This window comes from Cavia porcellus, unplaced genomic scaffold (assembly GCF_034190915.1).
Source record: "Cavia porcellus strain 051 isolate PalLab524CR breed Dunkin Hartley unplaced genomic scaffold, mCavPor4.1 scaffold_7, whole genome shotgun sequence".
Lineage (NCBI taxonomy): Eukaryota > Metazoa > Chordata > Mammalia > Rodentia > Caviidae > Cavia > Cavia porcellus.
Genome location: NW_026947490.1, coordinates 46113895 through 46136543, shown reverse-complemented (window position 1 = coordinate 46136543; position 22649 = coordinate 46113895). Strand labels below are relative to the sequence as shown.

At 34.8% G+C, this 22649-nt stretch overlaps 1 protein-coding gene across 1 annotated transcript; it reads left to right on the top strand.

Moving 5' to 3' along the window:
• Positions 1–7775: 7775 nt before the first annotated feature.
• On the top strand, positions 7776–8696 carry LOC100723351 (olfactory receptor 6K3-like). Its single transcript, XM_013149096.2, has one exon. The coding sequence runs from the start codon at positions 7776–7778 to the stop codon at positions 8694–8696; it is 921 nt and encodes a 306-aa protein (XP_013004550.2).
• The last annotated feature ends 13953 nt before the right edge of the window (positions 8697–22649 follow it).

Here is a 22649-nt window from a genome sequence, read left to right as displayed (position 1 = left end):
TTGGGCAAATAAAAGTGACTTTACAGAAGACAGTAACACACAGGCTGGAAGAGCTAAAGGAGATGATGCAAAAATGCAAAACAGGATGCCTAGGGAGACAGGTGAGGGAGGCAAGCTTGGAGACCAGAGAAAAGGGGCCAACACAGGCTGATACAGCTTACAGAACTCTCTTCTAATACTGATGGAAAAATAAGATACCTTCATGAATAAAGAGCACCAAAACAAATTCATGATCAACAAATCAGCAAATTAAGAAATTTTAAGGATTCCCTGGAAGAGACAATGATGCTAACAATGACAAAAGCTCTAATAGAATGAGTATGCCACATAGGGTGAACAGTTAAAGGAGAAGGTAGAGAATCAGCAATAGAAATGTAAAACAATGACAGGGATAAATGAGTAGCTATCAGCTATCAGATATTCAGATAAGTGCAGCATATAAAATGCCAAACAGTCAAAACCAACATAAATCTACACCCAGACATAGAATAATTAAGATCTCAGACATGCAGCATAAAAACAGAATGTTAAAAGTTGTTAGAGAAGACACAACTCACCTATCAAGAAAAGCCCATTATAATCATGGCAGACTTTTCAGCACAAACTCTCAAGTGAAGATGAGCTTGGAATGAAATATTTCAAGCCCTGAAAGAAAATAACTTTCAACCCTGACTGATACACTCAGAAAAATTTTCATTCAAATTTAATGGAGAAATAAAATACTTCCATGACAAAGAACAACTGAAGAAATTCACATCCACCAAACCAACAGTAGAAAGAGTATTGAAAAACATAATAGACAGAGATAAAAATGACCAGAATTCCCAGAACAACATAAAGAAAACCACCAGGTGGGAGAAGCAATTAAATAAGAGGGAAAAGCAGAAAGCAAGCAACTGGAATAACAACATGGCAAAGTTGAGCCAGTACGTATCAGTGATATCCATAAATGTAAATGGCCTCAATTCACCTATCAAATGAAATAGGCTGACAGAATGGGTCAAGAAACATGATCCCACAAAATGATACAAGAAACACAACTGACCCAAAGGGAAACTCATAGATTAAAAGTCAAAGGATGGAAAACAGTGTTTCATGCAACAGGAACCCAGAAAAAAGCAGGGGTATCTATTCTATTTGCAGAAAACGTGAGCTTCAAACCTAAAATGATTAAAAGAAATAAAGAAGGTCACTACATACTCATTAGTGGAAAAATTCAAGAGGAAGAACTAACAATTATAAATATATATGCACCAAATAAAGGAGCACCCAACTATATAAGACAGATACTTATGGACATTAAAAATGAAATGCATAAGAACACAATTATATCAGGGGAACTTAACAGCCCATTGTCACAAAGAGATAGATCAACTAGACAACAATTCAGCAAAGAAATAGAACTGAATCATACCAGCAAGCAATTGGACTTAGTAGATGTTTACAGAATGTTCCACCCAACCACATGAAAATACACATTCTTCTCAGCTGTGCATGAGACATTCTCCAAAATAGACTATATATTACCCCATAAAAGTAACTGCAAACGTATTGAAATTATCCCATGCATAATATCTGACCATAGCATAGTGAAATTAGAAATTCATGGCAAAAAAATGGCAAAACCTGTATAAATACATGGAAATTAAATAACAACTTTCTCTACAACTAGTGGGCTACAGATGAAATTAAAGAATAAATAAAGCAATACTGACAATTCACTGAAAATATGCAAACAACATACTGCAATCTGTGGAATTCAATGAAAGCGGTCTTAAGAGGGAAATATATAGCAATAAATTGTTATATCAAGAAAACCAAACAAGCACAAATAAACAACCTACTGCTTCATCTTAGGCTTGTAGAAAAAGAAGAGCAAGTTAAACCCAAAGCTCATAGAAGAGAGGAAATTGTAAACATTAGAGCAGAAATCAATGCAATTGAAACTAAAAAAAAAAAAAATACAAAGAATTAATCAATAAAAAACTGATTTTTTGAGAGAATAAACACACTTGACAAATTTCTAGCTAACCTTATAAAGAAAAAGAAAGAAAAAACCCAAATTCATGCAATAACTGAAACAGGGGAACTTACTACAGATCCCATGGAGATTCAAAAGACCATAAATATCTGCTTTGAAAATCTCTACTCACATATAGTGGAAAACACAGAGGAAATGGACAGATTTTTAGAAACATGAACTACCAAAGCTCAACCAAGAAGATATAGCAATTTTGAATAACCGAATATCAGCTATTGGAATTGAAAATATAGTTAAAAACTTATGAACAAAGAAAAGCCCAGATCCTGATGGATTCACAGATAAATTCTACAAGAAATTTAGAGAAGATCTGATGCCAATACTCCATAAACTCTTCAATGAAATTGAAAATCAAGCAATCCTCCCTAAATCATTCCTGGAGGCAAGTATAACTCTAATTAAAAAAAAAAAAAAACCAGAATGACCCAACCAAAAAGGAGAACTACAGGCCAAGCCAATCTCACTAATGACCATTGATGTAAAGATTTACAATAAAATACTGGCAAATAAAATGCAACAAGTCGTAAAAGAAGATTATACATCATGACCAAGTGGAGTTTATCTCAGGAATAGTTTAATATGTACAAATCAATAAATGTAATACACCACATCAATGAAGCCAAAAACAAAAACCACGTGGTCATCTCAATAGATGTAGAAAAAGTTTTTGATAAAGTCCAAACTTGTTCAGGATAAAACCCCTTCAGTATCTCTGAATACATGGTGTCTACCTCAATCTTATAAAGGCCACCTATGACAAACCAACAGCCAGCATTATACTAAATGGATAAAAACTGAAAGCTTTCACTTTAAAATCAGGAACAAGACAAGGATGTCCACTATCACTACTCCTATTCAATATAGTTCTGGAAACACTAGCCAGGGCAAGAAGACAAGAGAGAGAGAGAAATAAAACAAATAATGATAGGAAAAGTAGAAGTTAAATTATCACTACTTGTAGATGACATGATACTCTACATAGAACACCCAAAAACTCCATTGAAAGATACTAGAGGTAAAAAATAAATTCAGCAGTGTAGCTGGATACAAAGTTAATGCTCAAAAATCAATAACATTCCTGTACACAAACAAAAATCTCACCAAGAGAGAAATTATGGAAATACTACCCTTCACAATAGCATCTTAAAAATGAAATACTTAGAAATCAGCCTAAGAATGTAAAAGACCTATATGCTAAAAATTATGCTACACTTAAAAGGAGACTGAAGAAGATATTAGAAAATGTAAGAATATTTCTTGTTCTTGGCTAAGAAGAACCAACATTGTGAAAATGGCCATACTCCCAAAACTGTGATACGGACTCAATGCAATCCCACTCAAAATACCATTAACATATCTCACAGATCTAGAGAAAATACTCCTATAACTCATTTGGAAACAGAAGAAACCTAGAATAGCAAAAGCAATTCTGGGCAACAAAGACAAGGCAGGAGGCATCTCAATTCCTGACTTGAAACTATACTGCAAAGCCACAACAATAAAAACAACATGGTACTGGCAAAATCAGACCTGAGGATCAATAGAACAGATTAGAAGATGCAAACACAACTATAATGACATTCAGCCATCTGATATTTGACAAAAGTGCTAAACATATTCACTGGAAGAAGGATAGCCTCTTTAATAAGTGGTGTTGGAAAAATTGGTTCTCCACATGCTGAACACTGAAACTAGACCCATGCCTATCACCATGCACAAAACTAAAGTCTAAATGGATCAAATGCCTAAGTATTAAATCAGAAACACAATCTACTGGAAGACAAGGTAGGCAGATGTCTTGGAGACATAGTGACAGGCAGAGAATTCATGAACAAAATGCAAACTCCATGAAAAACACTTGAAAGAATCAACAACTGGGATCTCATATTATTGAAAAGTTTCTGCACTTCAAAAGAAATCACCAATAGAGTGAAAAGAAAACCCACAGAATAGGAAAGAATTTTAGCCAGTAACCCTTCAGACAAAGGACTTATATCAAGAACATGTAAAGAATTAAAATCATCAAGCTCCCCAAATTCAAAGACCCTCTCCAAAAATGGGCAACTGAGATGAACACACAGTTCTCAGATGAAGATATACAAATGGAAAACAAATACATGAAAACATTTTCACCATCACTGGTCATTCGAGAAATACAAATTAACACAGCATTGAGATTTCATCTCACTCCAGAAAGAATAGCTGCCATCAAAAAAACAATTGATCATAAATGTTGGCCAGGCTGCAGGGAAAAAGGAACACTGCTCCACTGTTGGTGGGAGTATTGACTCGTGCAACTATTATGGAAATCAGTATGGAGAATTTTCAGAAGACCAGGATTGAAAATTCCATTCAACCCAGTTATTCTTCTCCTGCTTATTTTACCAGAAAAACTGAAAAGGTCATAATATATGTGCACCCATGTGCATAGCAGCACAAGTTGTAATAGCTAAATCTTGGAAACCAAAAGATTCCCATTAACCACAGAGTGGATGAAAAACATGTAGTATGGTTATACAGTGGAATATTACTAATATTATTCAGCTATAAAAAGGACGATCTTGAGGCCCTGATAGACAAATGGAGACCACTGGAGGTTATCCTCATTAATGAAATAAATAAAAACCATGTTTATAAATATCACATTGTGTCTCTAGTGTAAAAAGTAATAAAAATATAAGAGTAATAAAACCCAAAATGTGTAATTGCTATTATAAAAAAGAGAAAAAAAGAAAGTGCTCTAAAAAATATAACTGCATGTATGTTTAAGTGTATAGGATTGATAACCATATTACTGGGTTTTTGTTGGATCATTTTGCAGTTTCACTGTTTGAAAGTCCCCTTTGTATGCTTTACTTTTGTAACTTGAACAGTATTTCTTAAAAAACAATATGTAATTTATCAATTAGTGATTTCTTACTGTTTATTTTTTGAAAGTATGTATTTCTATCCTTTTTCTGTTTTGTTTTTTCTCTTTAAATAAAATTAAAAAATAAAAGAAGAAGGAAAGATAAACTTGAGATATCTGTAGGAAAATGAATGCACTTTACGATGACAATGAAATAAACGAATTAAATTAGACAGGCTTAAGTATTACATGGTTTTTCTTACATGTGAAACTCAAAGTTTGAGAAGCAAAATAAAACATAGATAATAAGTGAAAATATGGATCTTTCTCAAAGAAGAGTTAATAGTTGAAGGGAATTGGGAGAGAGAAGAGGGAAAGTGGGTGAAAAAAAGGAATCAAAACATGTGTTATGTACAAATATCAACTTCACACAAAGAATGTAAACATTACAAGCTATAAACATGTACAACATCAAAGCAGGGAGAATGTGCTAAGCTTTCCTAATTGGGCACTTGGGGAATGAATTGTTTTCCATAGGCACTGAAACCTCTCTCCTCTTGACTATTCCCTGAGAGACCTCAGCTTGTGGCTGTGGTTTCAAGGATCCTACTTACTGGACTCCAGAGCAGTGAACTGCGAGACTTTTGAGAAGCAGGTTTCTGGAAGAGGTGGGTGTAAGATGAAAGGGATTTTAGAAACTTTGTGGAGGTTTAACAGCGCGTGAGTTTAAGAGAAAGTCTGTAGCTCAGAGATGAGCAGCTGTTGTGAGTTTTGCGCTAGAACTAGAAAGATCCCTTAAGATGACAATTACCTGGAGAAATTATCAACTGCATTTCTTTCACGGTCACTAACTCCATGATTTTTTTTTTTACTTCTAGTAGCCAGAGACAGTAACGCTGGTTTCACTATTTAGAATTTTATTACCTCTTGAAAAAAAAAAAAAAAGCGTAATTATTACAAGGGTACTATTTTCTGCCATAGCAGGAAAGCACATTGGGTCTAATAAAGTCAAAAGATATGAAGATGTCAAAATGTTTGTAAAATATGATATTCACTCGGGACAGTTGTCATCCTTAGAAATTCAAATTTGATTGGAAGCTTTTAGAGAACCACTATCTGTATGAGAGTTTTAGAAAGGGCACTAACAGCTTTGTATTAAAAAATATCACTGCAGTACTTGAATGAGACTCTAGTAGAGACAGACCCTTTGAAAACTATTTGTTCTCATAAGAGCAATTAAAACAAAATATCAGAGCATGTTATTCTTTCTTGTGAATGTTTAAAGTAGTTTCAAACGTAATTTTCTTAAAGTTATGATATTGTCCCTCAGATTCTTCTTGTTTCAAAAAAGATTTAGTGCTCTGTTGTATCAATAAAAAGCAAGAGAAATACATTTTATTTGCCAGATATCAAATGGCTATTACAAATCCCGCTTGAGAAGCTTAAGGACATGCCAAATCTAATTTTAGGCTATCTAATTGGTAAAATGAATGAGAAGTTATGCAAATGTAGCACAAGTCCCACAGGTGAAAGAGGTAACTTTCTAGTGATATCAGATGATCTTAATCTCCTGGGGTTTTTTCAAATTTTTTCATTCTGTACACCCAGTGATTCACAGCTGGCACCTCTGTCCACTTCACTCCTTTTGAGACATTTGGCAGTTTCTAGAGCCATTTTGGTTGTCATAACTAGGGAGGAGGCTGACCTAGTAACATCCTGCAGGTCAAAATCAGGGGTGTTGCTAAACATCAGACAATAACTTAAACAGCTTCCTTTGTCCCCCAGCAAAAAAATTGTCATGTCTAAAATGCCAGTAGCTCTCAACTAGAGAAAATTTACTTCATATTAACTGATGAAAATCTACTTCATATTAACAACTCCATAGAGTTGTTACAGCTAAAGATATCTGAAGCACTTGCCAAATCAACCACAGGACATAGACTGCTGCTTAAAATCTTTCACTGACAACAAACTATTGCATCAATGTGATTTCAGCATTGGTGTGTTTCGATTATGAACTAACTCCCCGTGAAGAACAGATCACAATACTTTTCACAGACAAATATATCACATGACCTAGGCTGATATGTTTTAAAGTAAATGATAATCAGTACAGTATTTTGCTTTTCTTTTATTTGCAGTCAACTTATTTTTTGTTGTTATTTTGTTGCTTTTTTTTTTTTTTGTACAGGGCTTTGTTATGTAGCACAGGGTGGCCTTAAACTCACTTTGCAACCTAGATTGTCCTCAAACTTGCAGTGATCTTCTTGCCTCAGTCTCCTGAGTGCTGGGATTACAGGCATGCACTACCACTATTGTCTGTTGTCTTCATTTGATATTAACTAATGAGGCTGACCAAGGGAAATGGTACCTGCATATAGTTTTTAAAATGTTTACTTTACAATGATCAAAATCTTAAACATGGAGTAATTTTATTTTTCATCATTCTGTGTTCTCAAGTTTTCATCTCAAAACATAAAAACCCCGACTTATTTAAATTGTTTCTAAATTATTATTGTAATAAATATTCCAATAAATATCTTTGTACATATTTTTAGAGTACATAGTGGACGGTGGACTATAAACCATTTTAAGGTTTTCAATAAAAAATGCTAAATTGCATTGTCGGGAAAGTTAGTACCAATTTATATTTGAAAAGCAGACTATTTGCTTAGCTACCAGTAGAGTTTACAAGATGAAGTATAACTACTAAAAACACTTGCAAATTGGACAGAGTAACTTTATAATTTACAAACTCATATTGTATATTTTGTTTATGTTAATTGCAGGGTTATTCCATTTGTCAAAAATAAATTTCTATTTGTTCTTGGAATACACTTAGAATTATTTTATCCCTATTGTCTAATAAGTGAAGCTACTGAAAATATGGTTCAGAAGAATTGGACATTTGTGACTGAATTTTATTTCTCTGATTTCCCTCAGTTTGAGAATGGCAGTCTCTTTCTATTCATTCCTCTGCTCTTTATTTACATATTCATTATTGTTGGAAATTTCATGATCTTCTTTGCTGTCTGGTTGGACCCTCGTCTCCATAACCCCATGTACAATTTCATCAGCATGTTTTCTTTCCTGGAGATTTGGTACACTACGGTGACCATTCCCAAAATGCTTTTCAACCTGGTCAGTGAACAGAAGAGCATCTCATTCATTGGTTGCCTTCTGCAGATGTACTTTTTCCACTCACTTGGAGTCACGGAAGCCCTGATCCTCACAGTGATGGCCATTGACAGATATATTGCCATCTGTAATCCTCTTCGCTATGCAATCATTATGACTCCACGACTGTGTGTCCAGCTGTCCACCGGCTCTTGCATTTTTGGCTTCCTTATGTTATTGCCCGAGATTGTGTGGATTTCTACTCTTCCTTTCTGTGGCCCCAACCAAATCCACCAGCTCTTTTGTGACTTTGAACCTGTGTTGCACTTGGCCTGCACAGACACGTCCATGATTCTGGTTGAGGATGTGATACATGCCGTCTTCATCCTGACCTCTGTTTCTATCATCAGCCTTTCCTACTTCAGAATCATCACAGTGATTCTGCAGATTCCCTCAGGTGAGAGCCGTCAGAAGGCATTCTCCACATGTGCAGCCCACATTACCATTTTCTTGCTGTTCTTTGGGAGTGTGACACTCATGTACCTGCACTTCTCTGTCACATTTCCACCACTGCTGGACAAGGCCATTGCATTGATGTTTGCCGTCCTTGCCCCACTGTTCAACCCAATAATCTATAGTCTACGGAACAGAGACATGAAAGATGCCATCCAAAAAGTTTTCTGTTCTTAAAAGATGTTTAATGTTCTGGGAGTTAATAGGAGTTCACCAATATCTGTTTGAAGAAATCTCATCATCTCCATAATTTTAAAATACTTTCAAGTTAGTTTTTAAAATTACTGTGTACATTTTGTTTTCATGTTGCTGTTGATGTTTTTTCCAATTTTCCAATTTACAGCCCTTAGTTGACCTTATAGAGGAAGCTTGCGGTATATGTAGCTATCCTTACATCATTCAAAGATGATGACGAACATATTCTCCACTTTGAACACCCAGATATTGTGGTATCATCTTCAAGATGATCAAAGATCATGACTAAAGAGATAATGATACTCATAATTTGTACAATTAAATATTTCTCTTATATATGCTTTCATTTTGTATTCATACTACCCTTATATTGCTTTTTTTTTAAGAAGACATGTGAGATGCAAAGAAATTAAGTAACCTAAGCTTGGCAAAGAAGTCTGACTCCCTAATGCTCATCTGAAAGACCTTTACCGCTCAATAAATTGTCTTCTGAGTTACTGAAATGCTGAGGTGAAACAAATAGTCACTGAGTTTGTGATGTTTGCATCATGATGTTATTATTATCAAGTCTTTCATGGGTTAATTCTCACATTGTTTTGAAGATTCAAAACAAACATTCTTGGGCACTTAAGAACCAGATAGATACAATGGATTATTCTAGGACCAAAACATACAAATATACAAATTGTACAAAGTTACAATTTTATGCTTTATAAAGTTTTCATACTATTAAAATGTTTCACTCTCTTTTATGTTCAAAGGTCAAGTCTGTTTCATACATCCAAGTCTTTATTGTTATTGCTGTTTAATCTTTGGAATATTCCCTTCTTTCCGCTTTGGAACTTATATTCATCCATTTAAAAAGTTCACACATACCTTATTGTCTGGGATAGATGTTTCTGACTTTCTCTTATAGAACTACACTAGTGGTTTTAGGAGCTGGTTAACTTTCTTCAGAATAAACTTTGGTCTGTTTTTTATGGAGACTAAACGAGGATGTAAAGCAATTGTCAGAAGGAGCACAGTCAGCTGGGCAGTTAGCTGGAAGTGTGGGAAAGAGAGAGAGAGGTGTCATCAATGGAAAAATCAGTGCTATTGAATGCAAGTAAGCTTCAGTTAGCAAAATCCAGGTTGGTGGCTAGATACTGGGATCCACTTGGGAGTGTGAAAGACTTGCTCTGGCATTAGGGACCAACTCTGTCCTTTACCTTCTGTTGCTTCTGTAATATCAAATCCCCTCCTGCATTACCATGAACTTTTCAGTGCCAATTAGGATTTTTGCGCTGAGAAAATTATATTCACATATAAAGATTAAAAACTTTAATACTTTATTTATAAATATAATACTTAATCATCTTAAATGGCATTTGAGATGCATTTGGCCTATTTGCAAACATAGCAATTAAAACTTTATGCTATACTTCTGCATTAATTTACATTTAAATAACTCAATTTTATGATTTAATAAAGATTTCACAATTTACCTTGAAAATTTTTATAGTTGGAAAAGAGAATCGTAATATGATTGATTCTAAATCTCTTAATATTATCATTATTATAGTAAGATTTCAACTTCAGGTAATATGTCAAATAATTTTGATTTAATGTGTAAACTTTTAAATTTTATCTCAGTAATTTTGATTAAAATTATTTTTTCAATTACAAAATAAAAGCAGAATTACAAACTATATCTCTTAGTCTAATAGATCAAATTATCATATTGTAAATATAAGTGATAATAAATAGCTATGGAATATTATTCTAAACTACAAATTGACATTTTTCCTAATATTTGTATGTTTGCAAATATTTGTAAAACTGAAAGATATTAGCCACCAAGGAAATAAGTATGTGACTCATATTTTTATTCATGAAATAAATGTTTACAGAGGTTATTATAACATATTAATGAAAAAATGGTGAATGTTTAAATTTAAAATAATTATTACAGTAAAATTCAGGTTGCCACTTATCCCTCTCAGAACACTCCCAGAAGTTCTTAGCACTTTCTAAAGCAGTTCTGGGAGTCCTCGTTCAAGGGTGTTTTAGTTGTGCTCAGTGTCTGAATCAATTACAAATGATTACATTTCATTGTCATTTTGACTTGAAGAAGATTCAGAAGATGTATGGCGCTAAACCTGGGGAATATCATTGATGAAGATATGCCATGATGTTTTTATGATGGCATTCAGCAGTAGCCTGCACCATGTGTTTGACCGTACCTTGGAAAACACTCAGGAAAGTGGACTTACAGAACTCCTGCAGAAGATGACAAGAAAGGGCTAAGTATGTGTGAAGCAAGGACTGGGTGGGTATTCTGACAAGCATTAATGGAAATGTGTTTTTATGCAATACATTAAATATATACATATTTAATATATATATATAGTTAAATGTATATATAGCTATATATATATATATATATATATATATATATATATATAGTTAAATATATATATTCTTCTGTTTGATGACACTTTTATCACAGATACTATTTTAGGTATCTACAATAGAGCTGCCAGGAACATTATCTGCTTTATATAACTGAGGTTTTAGAGGAAGATATTTTACAAAAAGTCATATTAAAAATGAACAAAAAAGTGCTTAATGGTTACATGAAATTATATGTTCTCTAATAAAAAGAAAAGAAAGAGAATTAAGAGTGGAAAGGGGTATCGTATTTTTAAATATAAACGTTGAACTTCATTTCAAAGATAACACTTTTAAAAAAGAGTTGGAGAGAAGAAAAAGACACTTATAAAGACACATTATCCAGACTGCAGTAAAGACTAGCAAAAATGTCCCAAAGTAACATACATTTGGCTTGTGTAAGGAATCAGATTCCACTGTGGTAGAAATGAAGGGTGGATGAGTTGGGAACTAGAAGATTTGTTCAAGGCAATAAAAGTAGGACCTTAAAGGTTTTAGATTTTTAAATTTACTCTGAAAATTGAAGAAGAATTGGAGAGTTTTGAGCAGATTAGAGGTAGCATCTAGTTGACAGTTTAGCAGATGGGAAGACAAACAGGAAGGCCAAAATGAAAGCTGAAATATCCATGGAACTATTCTAGTAATATGCTTGGGAGGTGATATTGGCTTAGATCACCAATATGGCCAATCGACATGGGGAAATGTGGTCCAACTCTAGATATAGTTTAGTGCTGGAACCAACATGATTTCCTTATAGACTGGAAGTAGAATGAGAAAATACAGTTGAAGATGAACTGCTGGGATGACTAAACCACCATTCTCTGAGGCAGAATGCTGCAGGAAGAAGCTGTTGGGGTAAAGGATAACAAAAGTTTAGTTCTGCAAATCTTCAGATTGCTAAAGATCCAACACAGCCAAGTAGCTGATATATGAGTTAAATATATATAGAAGCTTAGGAGAGTTGGAGATATATATGTGATTAAGTATTAAGCAGTGAGACATGAGACTGGGTAAAACTATTAAGGCCCTCAATACGAAGATTTTGAGAAAAATAATATGAATCACACAAAATAATTTAGAAGAAGTAAACAATGTGATGCAAAACAAAACAAGTGTTTTGAGTGCCAGGTATACATAACACCAAGGAGAGGAAAAAGAATCAACTTTACTAAATTCTGTATACTGTCAAGAAAGTTAAGAAATATGAATTGGTCTTTGGGTATAGACATCTAGAGGTCACTGTTAAACTTATTAAGAGAAGTTTACAGGGAGTAGTGAAGGCATAATCTTGCTTGGAGTAGTTTAACAGAAGATTAGAGAAAAACTGGAAATTTCAACTATGAACAACTCTTTCACAGATTCTTGCTAGCTGCCTTTAGAGGTCACTAAAATACTTCACTATCTCTGACTAAAATTTTAAAAAATCAAATTATGTTAGAATATAAACATATATTTACATATTGATATTTCTGTTACAGTAGGAAGTAGTCTTACAAAATAATATTGACATACGCTCTGTATGATATTTCTTATATTTCCTATTATTTTTTCCCTATTTCATTTCATTAAAAAGTTTTGAAATTGATTCCAGCACTCACTGATGGATGATAACCTTTAATTTGTAATTATATTTAAATTAGTTCTTCAAATCATTTTGCCTTTAGATGCAAATACTGAAGAACATTTTCTGTTTTTAACTGCATTTACCAATGTTTTCTGATTTACTTATAGTAAAGTATTACATTTTATTAAAAAACAAATTTTATTTTTAAAAATATAATTGAAACGTGATGAAAATACACACTCTCTGATAGTGCTGCTATGTCATCCAAATGGAACAATCCTTTCTAGAACAATTTAGTAATATGGAGTCAAAATGAATTAATATGCGTAGATATCCAAACAATACACAATGTATCAACTATCATAACTGTCCTACTAACCTGTTTTGAAATTTGATTTCCTTGTTTGTTTTCTTTTCTTCTCTCCTTAAAATAAAAAAGTTACAAAAATAGTAGGAGATAGAGAAGACTTCTCTGCTGAAGAGAAACAAAACTTTAAGATTGAGAAGAAATCAAACAGAAAATATGTAAAATGGATCATTTTTTTGAAAATGCTCAAAGGTTAGCAACAGCGGAATGCATTATAAGAACCAGATGGAAGCCTGCAGAATAGATAGAGGGAAGAAGACTGTTGAAATGACCACTAGAAGTAGCACACTGAGGTATTATGGTTTAATCCAACCTACCTTGAAAACAATGAAGAGACTTAAGTAAGACATTGCATTTTTAGAATAACATTGCCGATATGATATTAATTTAAGATTGTATTTTGACAAAAGTAGAAACAGAAGAATGATTTAAAAGAACTTACTTGTTATATCTTGCTCTAGAACAAACCCCTACCCCAATTAATAGTTTAAAAGAGAAATTGTCATACAATTTCATGGATTGGCAACTCAGTGAGTCAGTAACTAGTTTACTAGAGTTGGTTGAAAAACACTATCTAAGAGAATGTGCTCTCCTCCATGTGTTATCTCACTCTCTAAAGGAGAACAGGACTTGTTTGCTCACTCACTGGTTAGTGTTGTCTAAGGCTCAGAAGTAACACATTAACTCTCTGTTATATAAATCAGATTTAAAAAGGACAGAGAAGAAGGAAAGGGCTTTCTTCCTTTGATGCTAAGATGCATCAGTTCACCTTGCAAGGAGTATAAATGCTTGGCAGAATTAGTATTATACAATTTTTCACAATGTGGAACTTTTTAATACCTTACTTTATGCTACAATCTATGTTGGAACCAATGAAACTAATAATCATTTATATGTAGGCCAGAACACTGAGGCCATAAAGTATATTTAAAACTTGTGGTAAAACAATATATTGGCCAATGCAAACAAACTTATCATAACTTTGCCATTTATAAAAATAATTTTACTGCAATGAAAATTATGTATCCTTAAGGGAAACTTGGTAGGTCTTGAAAAGTTTAACTGACTTTTAAGATGATAGAGAATTAAAACATTTTTAAGTGTCAATTCTTTAGAAAGCAATACTTTTGAAGAATATGTATTCACAATGCCTGTTGATTCTCAGCAAATGTACCAATGGTAGATTATGCTTTCCTAAAACTCTTGGATAATTCACACTAAGGATAACTAATTAAAAAAGATCAACGGACATTTTGTTAATTAATCCATGGGGAAATAAAGTTGCTGTCTGTCATCCTAATCCTAGGGGATATCTCAATAAAGGAATCTTCCCAGGAAGTCTTCAAAAACAGGAATAACAATCATTCCTGATATACCAAAGAGATTTATACTGTAAAAACCTATGAAAGACAAGTTACCACATCTTCTCTGCAGGAGGTAAGAGAAAAACACACAGATCCAAGAGATGTAGTCTTGTCATGGGTCAAGCAGAAGGTAAATTATTTACTAGGCAAAGTGAGAATAACTTAATTCTTTATCCTTCTGTTAAACAACAGTGTGTAAGGGCATATTTGAAAGTGAATTGGTCACTGAATGGAATTGGTCTCAGGACTAGGATTAGAAATTACAGTTTATTTTTCACAGATGGAACAGTTAATGCTTTTTCACTTGTATGATATTGTTCTCCTCTTTTAAATACTCCATGTTCTAAATTAAATTATGACCCAGGAGTCTACCAGTTCACATACTGATTTCAAATTGCAGTCAGTTGAATATAGGCTAATAAGATCAGTGCTGTAATTACTAGAGATTCGATGTATGAGAGAACCTGTTACTTGAAAATCCCTTACCAGGATATTGACTCATACAGGATATAATCTTTTGCCCCTAGATAGTTTTTTTATGCTTATCTTCCTTCTTACTAGTAGGATTAGGTCATTTCATTTCTTTTCTTACCTTCTCCAGTAGATAAATTGCCATATTATCTTTGTGGCATGTAATATGAATTTTGTTAAAACATAAGGACCTCGATTTTATTAAAATTTTAACACCAGTCACTCAAGGAATAAATGCAAATGCCAAAAACACAAGAAGTCATTAATTGTGACTTCTTTACAGGTCCAAACTGTTTCAATTCTCAGAAATTTGTGGTAGTCATCGCTATACAAATTTGCAAATGGAAAAGGTACAAATCTTTTTTCCTTTCTTAATGTGTGCATATGTGTAGTCCAGAGGCTCATAGAATAGAGAGAAAATTATTAAGCTTTTGGGTTTTCAGGTAGCCAATTAAAACAACAATGATTCCAAGAAGAGTGCTTAATCATTGGCTGCTATAGCATTAGCAAGAGGCAAAATTCAGAGATGGAGACCACTCCACGCTGCTCCATTTTCCCCCATGGACTGCCACAGTGGTTCAGATGCAGGTAGATCAGTGTGACAGAGTTTTGGGGTTGCATTACTTCTGAACAAGGACTCCTGAACAAAAGGTAACAGAGGCTGTATGGATTCTAGGTTGATAAGAATGAGAGGTCACTCGGTGAGTTTAAGAGAAAGAGGGAGTGTCTTTGAGGTTTTCCCTGTTCTCTTCCACAGACCAGCCTCACTGAAAATATCAGAAGAAGATCTTAGCGAAAGATTTCTGAAAAAGAGACTTAAAATAAAGGTTTTGAGTTTAGAAATATAAATATGCAAAGATCATGGTGAGTGGAAGGAGATCTAAGTCCTTGATTACAACTCCCTTCAGAGATTGCAATGCCAGTACCATGGCCATGCACCAGGTCCGGTGAGAGGAGAGATGCTATCCCCAGAGCTGGCCAGGTGGAGCCATTGTACTTACCTATGGTCCCGCCTGGAAAGTCACATACAGAGCTTTAATCAGGAGCTGGATCCTTCAACCCCAGCTCCTGATATCTCAAGATCTGAATGCGAATTACAGACAATCACTTCATGGGCCTAAAAGTCTGTGAACAAAACGTGGGTAAATAGAGACAACAAGCCCTTGATCAATATGACTAGATTTACCTGGAGGTTTGAATGTACACATGTAGTCCAAAAGCTTTTGAGCCAGGAAAATGTATAGTGGAGTCCACCAAGGTTTATTTTAGAAAGCCAACAGGCTCTGGGTATAGGGCTGCACATTTGTAATCTCTGAACTCTGAGAGCCTGAGGCAGGAGAATTGTAGGTTCAAGTCCAGCCTTGTGAAACTCTGTCTCAAAATAAGAGCTCAGAATATTTTTGTTTGGTTCCTGGTATGAATTTTCTTTTAACCTGAGGCCCAAATTCTGACATGGCACAGTCTGGCTGGTTTTCCTGATACCTTCCAGAAAAAAGGTAGTGTCATGACAATGAGGTAGACACACAAGAAGCACAATCCTAGAGAGGACATGTAGCCTTCCTGAAACAGTAGCAAGGTTAAGATTTCTGAATGGACCACACATTAATTAGGTTATGTTAATAGTCAATGGGATTTCCTATCTTAGGTTTCCTTTCTTGTCCTAAAAATTTGATTGAAATTTTAGTTTCTCAGAGACTGTATGAAGCAGTTTTAAATAGATTTGTGGAATTAGTTCATTGGGTTTTCAAGTATGAATGACATTTTCAGGTACTGGAAAGTATAGAAACTAAGGCCATTCTGTTATCCTGTAGTGTTCACTGTCAGTTTGCAGCAGTTTCTGAATAAAAGTATTAGGTTTCAGAAAGAAGACTTTTCATGTTGTATGAAAATTCCAAAGCCAAACCAAACTGGAAGGAAGATCTTTTGCACCCAGGAGCTAGGAAGGCAGCCAGTGGACTGTTGTGGGGCAATTCCACAAAGGCAACAGTCCTGAATTAACAAAAGATCTTAATTTATATAAAATGTAGAAGTGGGAGTTAAAAAGCAAGTGACAAAACATTACATAATTTGTTATGTGCATTGAGTTGCATATGGGCAAGCAGGCTAGTCTTGAAAAGAGTTGTTGAAACAAAAGAATTGTTCATCATAATATAGAAACATCCCAAGAATAAGAGGAAGGGGCCCTTATACAGTGAGGATAGTTAAAGACATTACCATAATATAGGAAATTTCTTGGGAGGGACCCTTGGATTAGCCCATGGTGCCTTAAGGCATAGACAACTATTTGGACTCAGTACTCATCAGAGGTGTGCAGCTGGGCTTCAGACACTGTCAAGGTCAACTGATTTAGCAGAAACAGCAGAACAGAAATTTGAGAATTCTAATTGATCATGAACTGTCTATAAGTTTTCTATTTTGTAAATGTATTCTTACATTATAATTGAGCCCCAATGCTGAGACCAGGTCTGAAAAATAAATATCTTTCATCCTTCATTTTTATTCATGTTCCACAGTTTTGCTGTGTTATCAGTATTTCTCAAATGGGAAATAATATTATCATCTATGACGTAGGACATTTGTTCAAATAACTGCATCTAAGAACAAAAAACATGCAAAAGTTTTTATATAACTTAACCAGAAGGTCACATCATATTTGAAAATTAATTAAATTTTATAAATTTAAAAATTGTATTAGTCCATTGTTTCAGCTTATAATTGTTACAGGAAGTCGAGTTAGAAATATTATAGCAGTCAAGCAGGGCTGAGTCCTCAAAGGAGCCAGTGCAGAAGTTCAGAAATTTGTGACCTCTGAAGAAAGGCACCTCCTGCTGTGGGCCAGATCTCAAGACAAAAGACAAAGCAAATGCAATCACATGCTAAAGACTGACAGTCTAAATAGTTCTCTATCACCTTGAGGAAGTCAGGAGTCACCATTCTAACCCCCAACTTGAAGAGTTACTGCTTACTATGTGACTCACCTCCCCATTTGTTCCTGATTTAATCAATTTTTACCTGAGGTAAAATTGGTTAATCTTATCAGGTTAATCTTATTGGTTGACCAAAGTTCTGTCCCACTTTATGCCCACCTTGCAAGTTCCAATTTCTTCCCTACCTTAGACCCATCTCACCTGATGATTTTACTCTATAAAAGTCACTAGAAAAGACAATCTTTGACAGTCTTCTAGGACCCCTTCTGTCTCTCAGACAGAAGGTTTCTTTCTCTCAATAAATATATTCTATGGTTAACCTCTATTGTTGCTAAAATTCATTCTTCTGTTTTAGAGAACACAAACTTGTACTGGACATATAATAGGTTGGAAGTTTCATTCTCCTATATCATAATGATTAAATTCATTGTGGGAATTGGTACATTTACATAATGTATCTTAATTCTTTTTACTTCTTCTTCTCCACCCCACTCCTCCATGAATCTCTTGGTTCTTGATCATCTTCCTATTTTCAAAATATTTGTCTCCCTGTTTCCTATTATCAATCTTTTAATTTTCTCTTTATACTTTGATATTTGATCTTGTGTGTTTGATTATTTTGAGTAATGTTATCATCTCAGGTATATCCATTTTCCTATAAATGATTTAAGGGTTTATTTTTCTGAAATTTATAAAAGATTTCAGTCCAGATTTATACAGCCTTTCATTCCTTATTGTGAAAGAACTATTTAAATCTCTCATATATTTGAGTCTTTGAAAAGTGACTGAAGGGACTGAACAGTTGTGACAAAACAGGTTCCCCAAAAGCCAAGGTGTCAATAATTATAAATGAAATCTATAAGTCGAGGGGTAAGATTGCCTGGTGAAATGCTGCCCTTTCAGAGAATTGCTGCCTCAGAACTGGTGGTCTGAGTCTCCCAGCATAAACTGTGTATAATTTGTTCATTCCTATCAGTTGCTGCAGTCTGTCCTGTGACTGCCCAAAAAGTGCCCAGTTAGCCCTGCAGCTGGGAGCGATGGGGAACATGGAGAGTCCCTCCTACATTTCAAGACTGAGTTTACCAATATTCAAGTTGGACAGAAGTTGAGGCCTTTATCAGGTGCAGGGCATTTAGACAGTGAACAGATAATAAATGTGCTTGTACAGGGCCTGAATAGAGCATGCTGAGTGAATGTATTTGGGGTGGCTAAATGAAATCTGTCGGGAACGTAAACTGTTATTACGATCAGGACATGTCTCTGAACAGGACACGTTGATTTACCTGCCAAAGGCATCCAGGTCTATTACCTTGCAAATATGCCATTTTTCAGTTGTACCCAGGGTCTGACAGGCAGGATAGCTTTTCATGCTATTTGGTAACTTCCTATGGCTATGGCAATCTGCTTGCATATGTTCATTCTACAACAGCTTCTGAATTCTTGGTGAAGAAGAGGATCAGTCATGTATCAGCTTGTTCTCTGGCCCCAGAGAAGTTTAGTCTCTCTCTAGGTGACATATATGCTCAGCTCATTGTTCGTGTTTTCCATTCTGGGCACAGAAGTCTCTCTGGTGAGATCCACATGGCTGGAAAAGAGATTTTTAGGAAAACTATTGTCTGTATGAATCTTGTTCTCTGTATGTATCAGTCCTAGGCTTGCCCATTGTCATTCTAGTAGCTAACATCCATGAATCAGGCAATTTACAGTGTTCAGGATACCCTATTAAAATGGCTCAGATGCCAGGAATGATCAAGTACTTCAGCAAAGAGGTTTAAACAGATAGTACATTAATACAAATAGTAAATGTAATGAAGGAGAACTGTAATAACAGTTTTGTGGTACCCAGTGGGACTCACCTATATACTCAAGCATGAGTACCCATACAGTCAGGCATGGTGGTGAAAGAACAGAAAATATTGTCTGTTTTCCTTTCATTTTGGTGCCAGTGATTGATAAAAATTGATACTTGTGGAGCAATATCATTTTCTTGCTTGTAATAACCTTATTTGACAAAAATCTGAAGAATTAGCATTTATGGTAAGCACATTCTAATTCTTCTCAAGGTACCTAATTTTTCAGAAACTACCAAAGCAATATTTGTCAGACTCTGTTAATATAAACTAATTTTTTAGGAAAATATTCAGGATGTATATTTTGTGAATAATGAGATTCCTGGAAATTATCAAATATCTCAAAATTTTTTTTAAAGAGTTGAATGTTTTAAATGGTTTGTTTTAATCTGAATGTTCAAATATCATTCTTGAGTAAATTTATATGAATTTTAAATAGTGTTATTTAGAATAATTTTGTGAGGCTGTAGTTTGAGCTTATGTTCCTCACTTTGGAAGCCCTGAACTGGCAAAGAGGGCATCAAAAGAGAACAGAACTGGAGAGGAGAGAGGACCCCATAGAGGCTCACACAAAGGGGCTGATAAGCCCGAGCCCCAGTACAGTGGCCTCCCAGAATAATTGTAATAGTATCAGATTAGACAAACTTTCTACTGTCTTATGGGGAAAATACTGGCAAATAACATAAGCAAGTGCTCCTATTTCCTCTTATAAGTTCATTTTTAAATGGTTTCGCATTTCTTCAAAAGCGATACTGTTTGTTGAACTTTCTTTGTCTGTGAGGGTAGCTGTATGGGTGGCCTAGACATTAGTTTTTTAATTAACTGGTTTGTTTTTCCTCAGTACTTTTAGTAACAGCACCTGCATCCTTATCATGCCTTCTGCCACTTCTGCGGACCCAGTAGTGAGAGCCTTGTGTCATACTAGGATGTTTTGACTTTCATCTTCTTATTCCCTGACAGTTTTGACAGAACATTAACAACCTGAACAGACATCTTATGCAGTCTCCAAGAATCTCTTCTTGTTTTCAATATCTTTCAAAAACTGATGTGCTAGGAGCCTGATGGAAAAGATCTAAAATACTCCAGTAATTTTCTCACTGGTCTCATTGTGTGCATATCAATTTCTGCTGGTTGATTTTTTTTTTTTCTGCTACTGGAACTACTTTCCTATTGAGTCTTCTCTTTGATATTTATTCATAGAACCTCACCCATTTCTCTGGGCACACTAAAAGCTATTGTATAGTTTGAATAAAGAGCATGATTCTGGAAATTGAGAATATTTAAGAAAATGCAGAATAAAGTTTAACCTTTATTTGTTTATGTTTTCATCAAAATATTTTATTTTTCCTTTTATCATTAATGTCTATTAATTTTATAAAACTTTAGATTTCAGTGCATATACTATGTTTTGATTATACGTCTCAATTAACACTTTGAAATATATCAAAAGTGCTAAAATTCATCTGCTCCCTCTAATTTCAGGTAAAAATTATAATGAGCAGAAAAATACACAAGGTCACCTCAAATACTGGAGCTCCAGGTTTCATCACAAGGGAAAAATTCTAGTAGCAGACAGTTAAAGTCAAATCCACACAAATATACTTTAAATCATTTCTGGCTCTTATATTCTTCACATATTATAACACACTGCTTATTCAAATCTAATCGTGCGGTTACAAGACCTGAGAGTGCACTGCAAAAATTCATTTTCCTAAGTCCTAGGTAAACTTTGATTTTTTTTTATTCTGCTATTTTTATTTTCCTTTGCTTCATCTATCTTTTCTTTCTGCAAATTTTTGAGGATAATTCTGAGCAAGAGAGTTATTCTTATTGTTTAGTTGGGAGGTATGTAACCCAACATTCTCCAAGGTTGTGGATATCCAGAGTGTGTATCTGGTGAGCCACATGGGCCCCAAAAATGAAAGCAGTGCAGTATGGAAAGATCTGTACACAGCTGATGCCAACTTGGTTCAGCGCTGCCTGCATGGCCATACAGAAACCACTGAGCCCACCGCTAGGTGTTTTCTGTGAACTCCAGTGCCATGGACTTGAGGTTGATCAGAAAATCATCTCTTTTGGCCTGATGGGAATAAATAATAACAGAGATCAGTGCCTCATAGCTCCAGCAAAGCAGAGAGACAGGCACATGGATAGGTAATAGGAGTGCTTTATAGCTAAACAGTCAAGCAGTGTGCTCCCAACTAAAAATCAACCCCAAGGCTAGCTGAGGCCAGTAGGTGATTCTCTTTACAGGTGGGTAGGTGATGAGAGTAGTAACAATGCTGCTCCCAGAGCTATTCGACAGTAATTTAGACACAGAAAGACATCCAGTGTGTAGGTCAACTGTCCCCTGAGAAAAACAAATTGAGTGATTTGCTGTTCTAGTAACCTTTCTGTTGTAATAGTTACAGTCCCCCATGTCATTAGTAGTAGAGCTTACTTCATGAATCAGAATAACTTGGACAGCCCAAATGCATGCTTCCCATGCTCACCACTCTGGAATCCTGCCCCTCTGCTAATGGATATCCAGAGCTGGTCCTGTGAGCCCCACCACCAGACCTGGGTCGCTACCTCTAGACCCTGACCAACTGTTTAGTTAGGGAGAAATATAACTAGGTATTTAATGGAATCTGCAGCGAAGGACCATAAGATAATATTTTCTGCTATATTACTCAGAACATCTTAAAAATTATACTAAAAAGCAATTAAGCATTTGTATTTTCACTAGATTACAAACTGTAAGAAACAGGAGACTGCTGCGTTTGCTGCTGAATTCAGTAAGACATACTGGGTGCATAATAGGTACTAAATGAAAACCTGTTTGTGAATTCATAGAGAAATATATGAATTGCCTAAAATTTATTTTTCATTTCAGTCTTATATGAACCAATGCATCTGACTTTTTACATTTCCTAGGAAGTGAGCTGTATCACTCTACACATGAGTTAAGATAGCTGAAGCC

Coding starts and splice junctions, on each gene's coding strand:
- LOC100723351 (XM_013149096.2), top strand. CDS start 7,776: ATGGTTCAGAAGAATTGGACATTTGTGACTGAATTTTATTTCTCTGAT.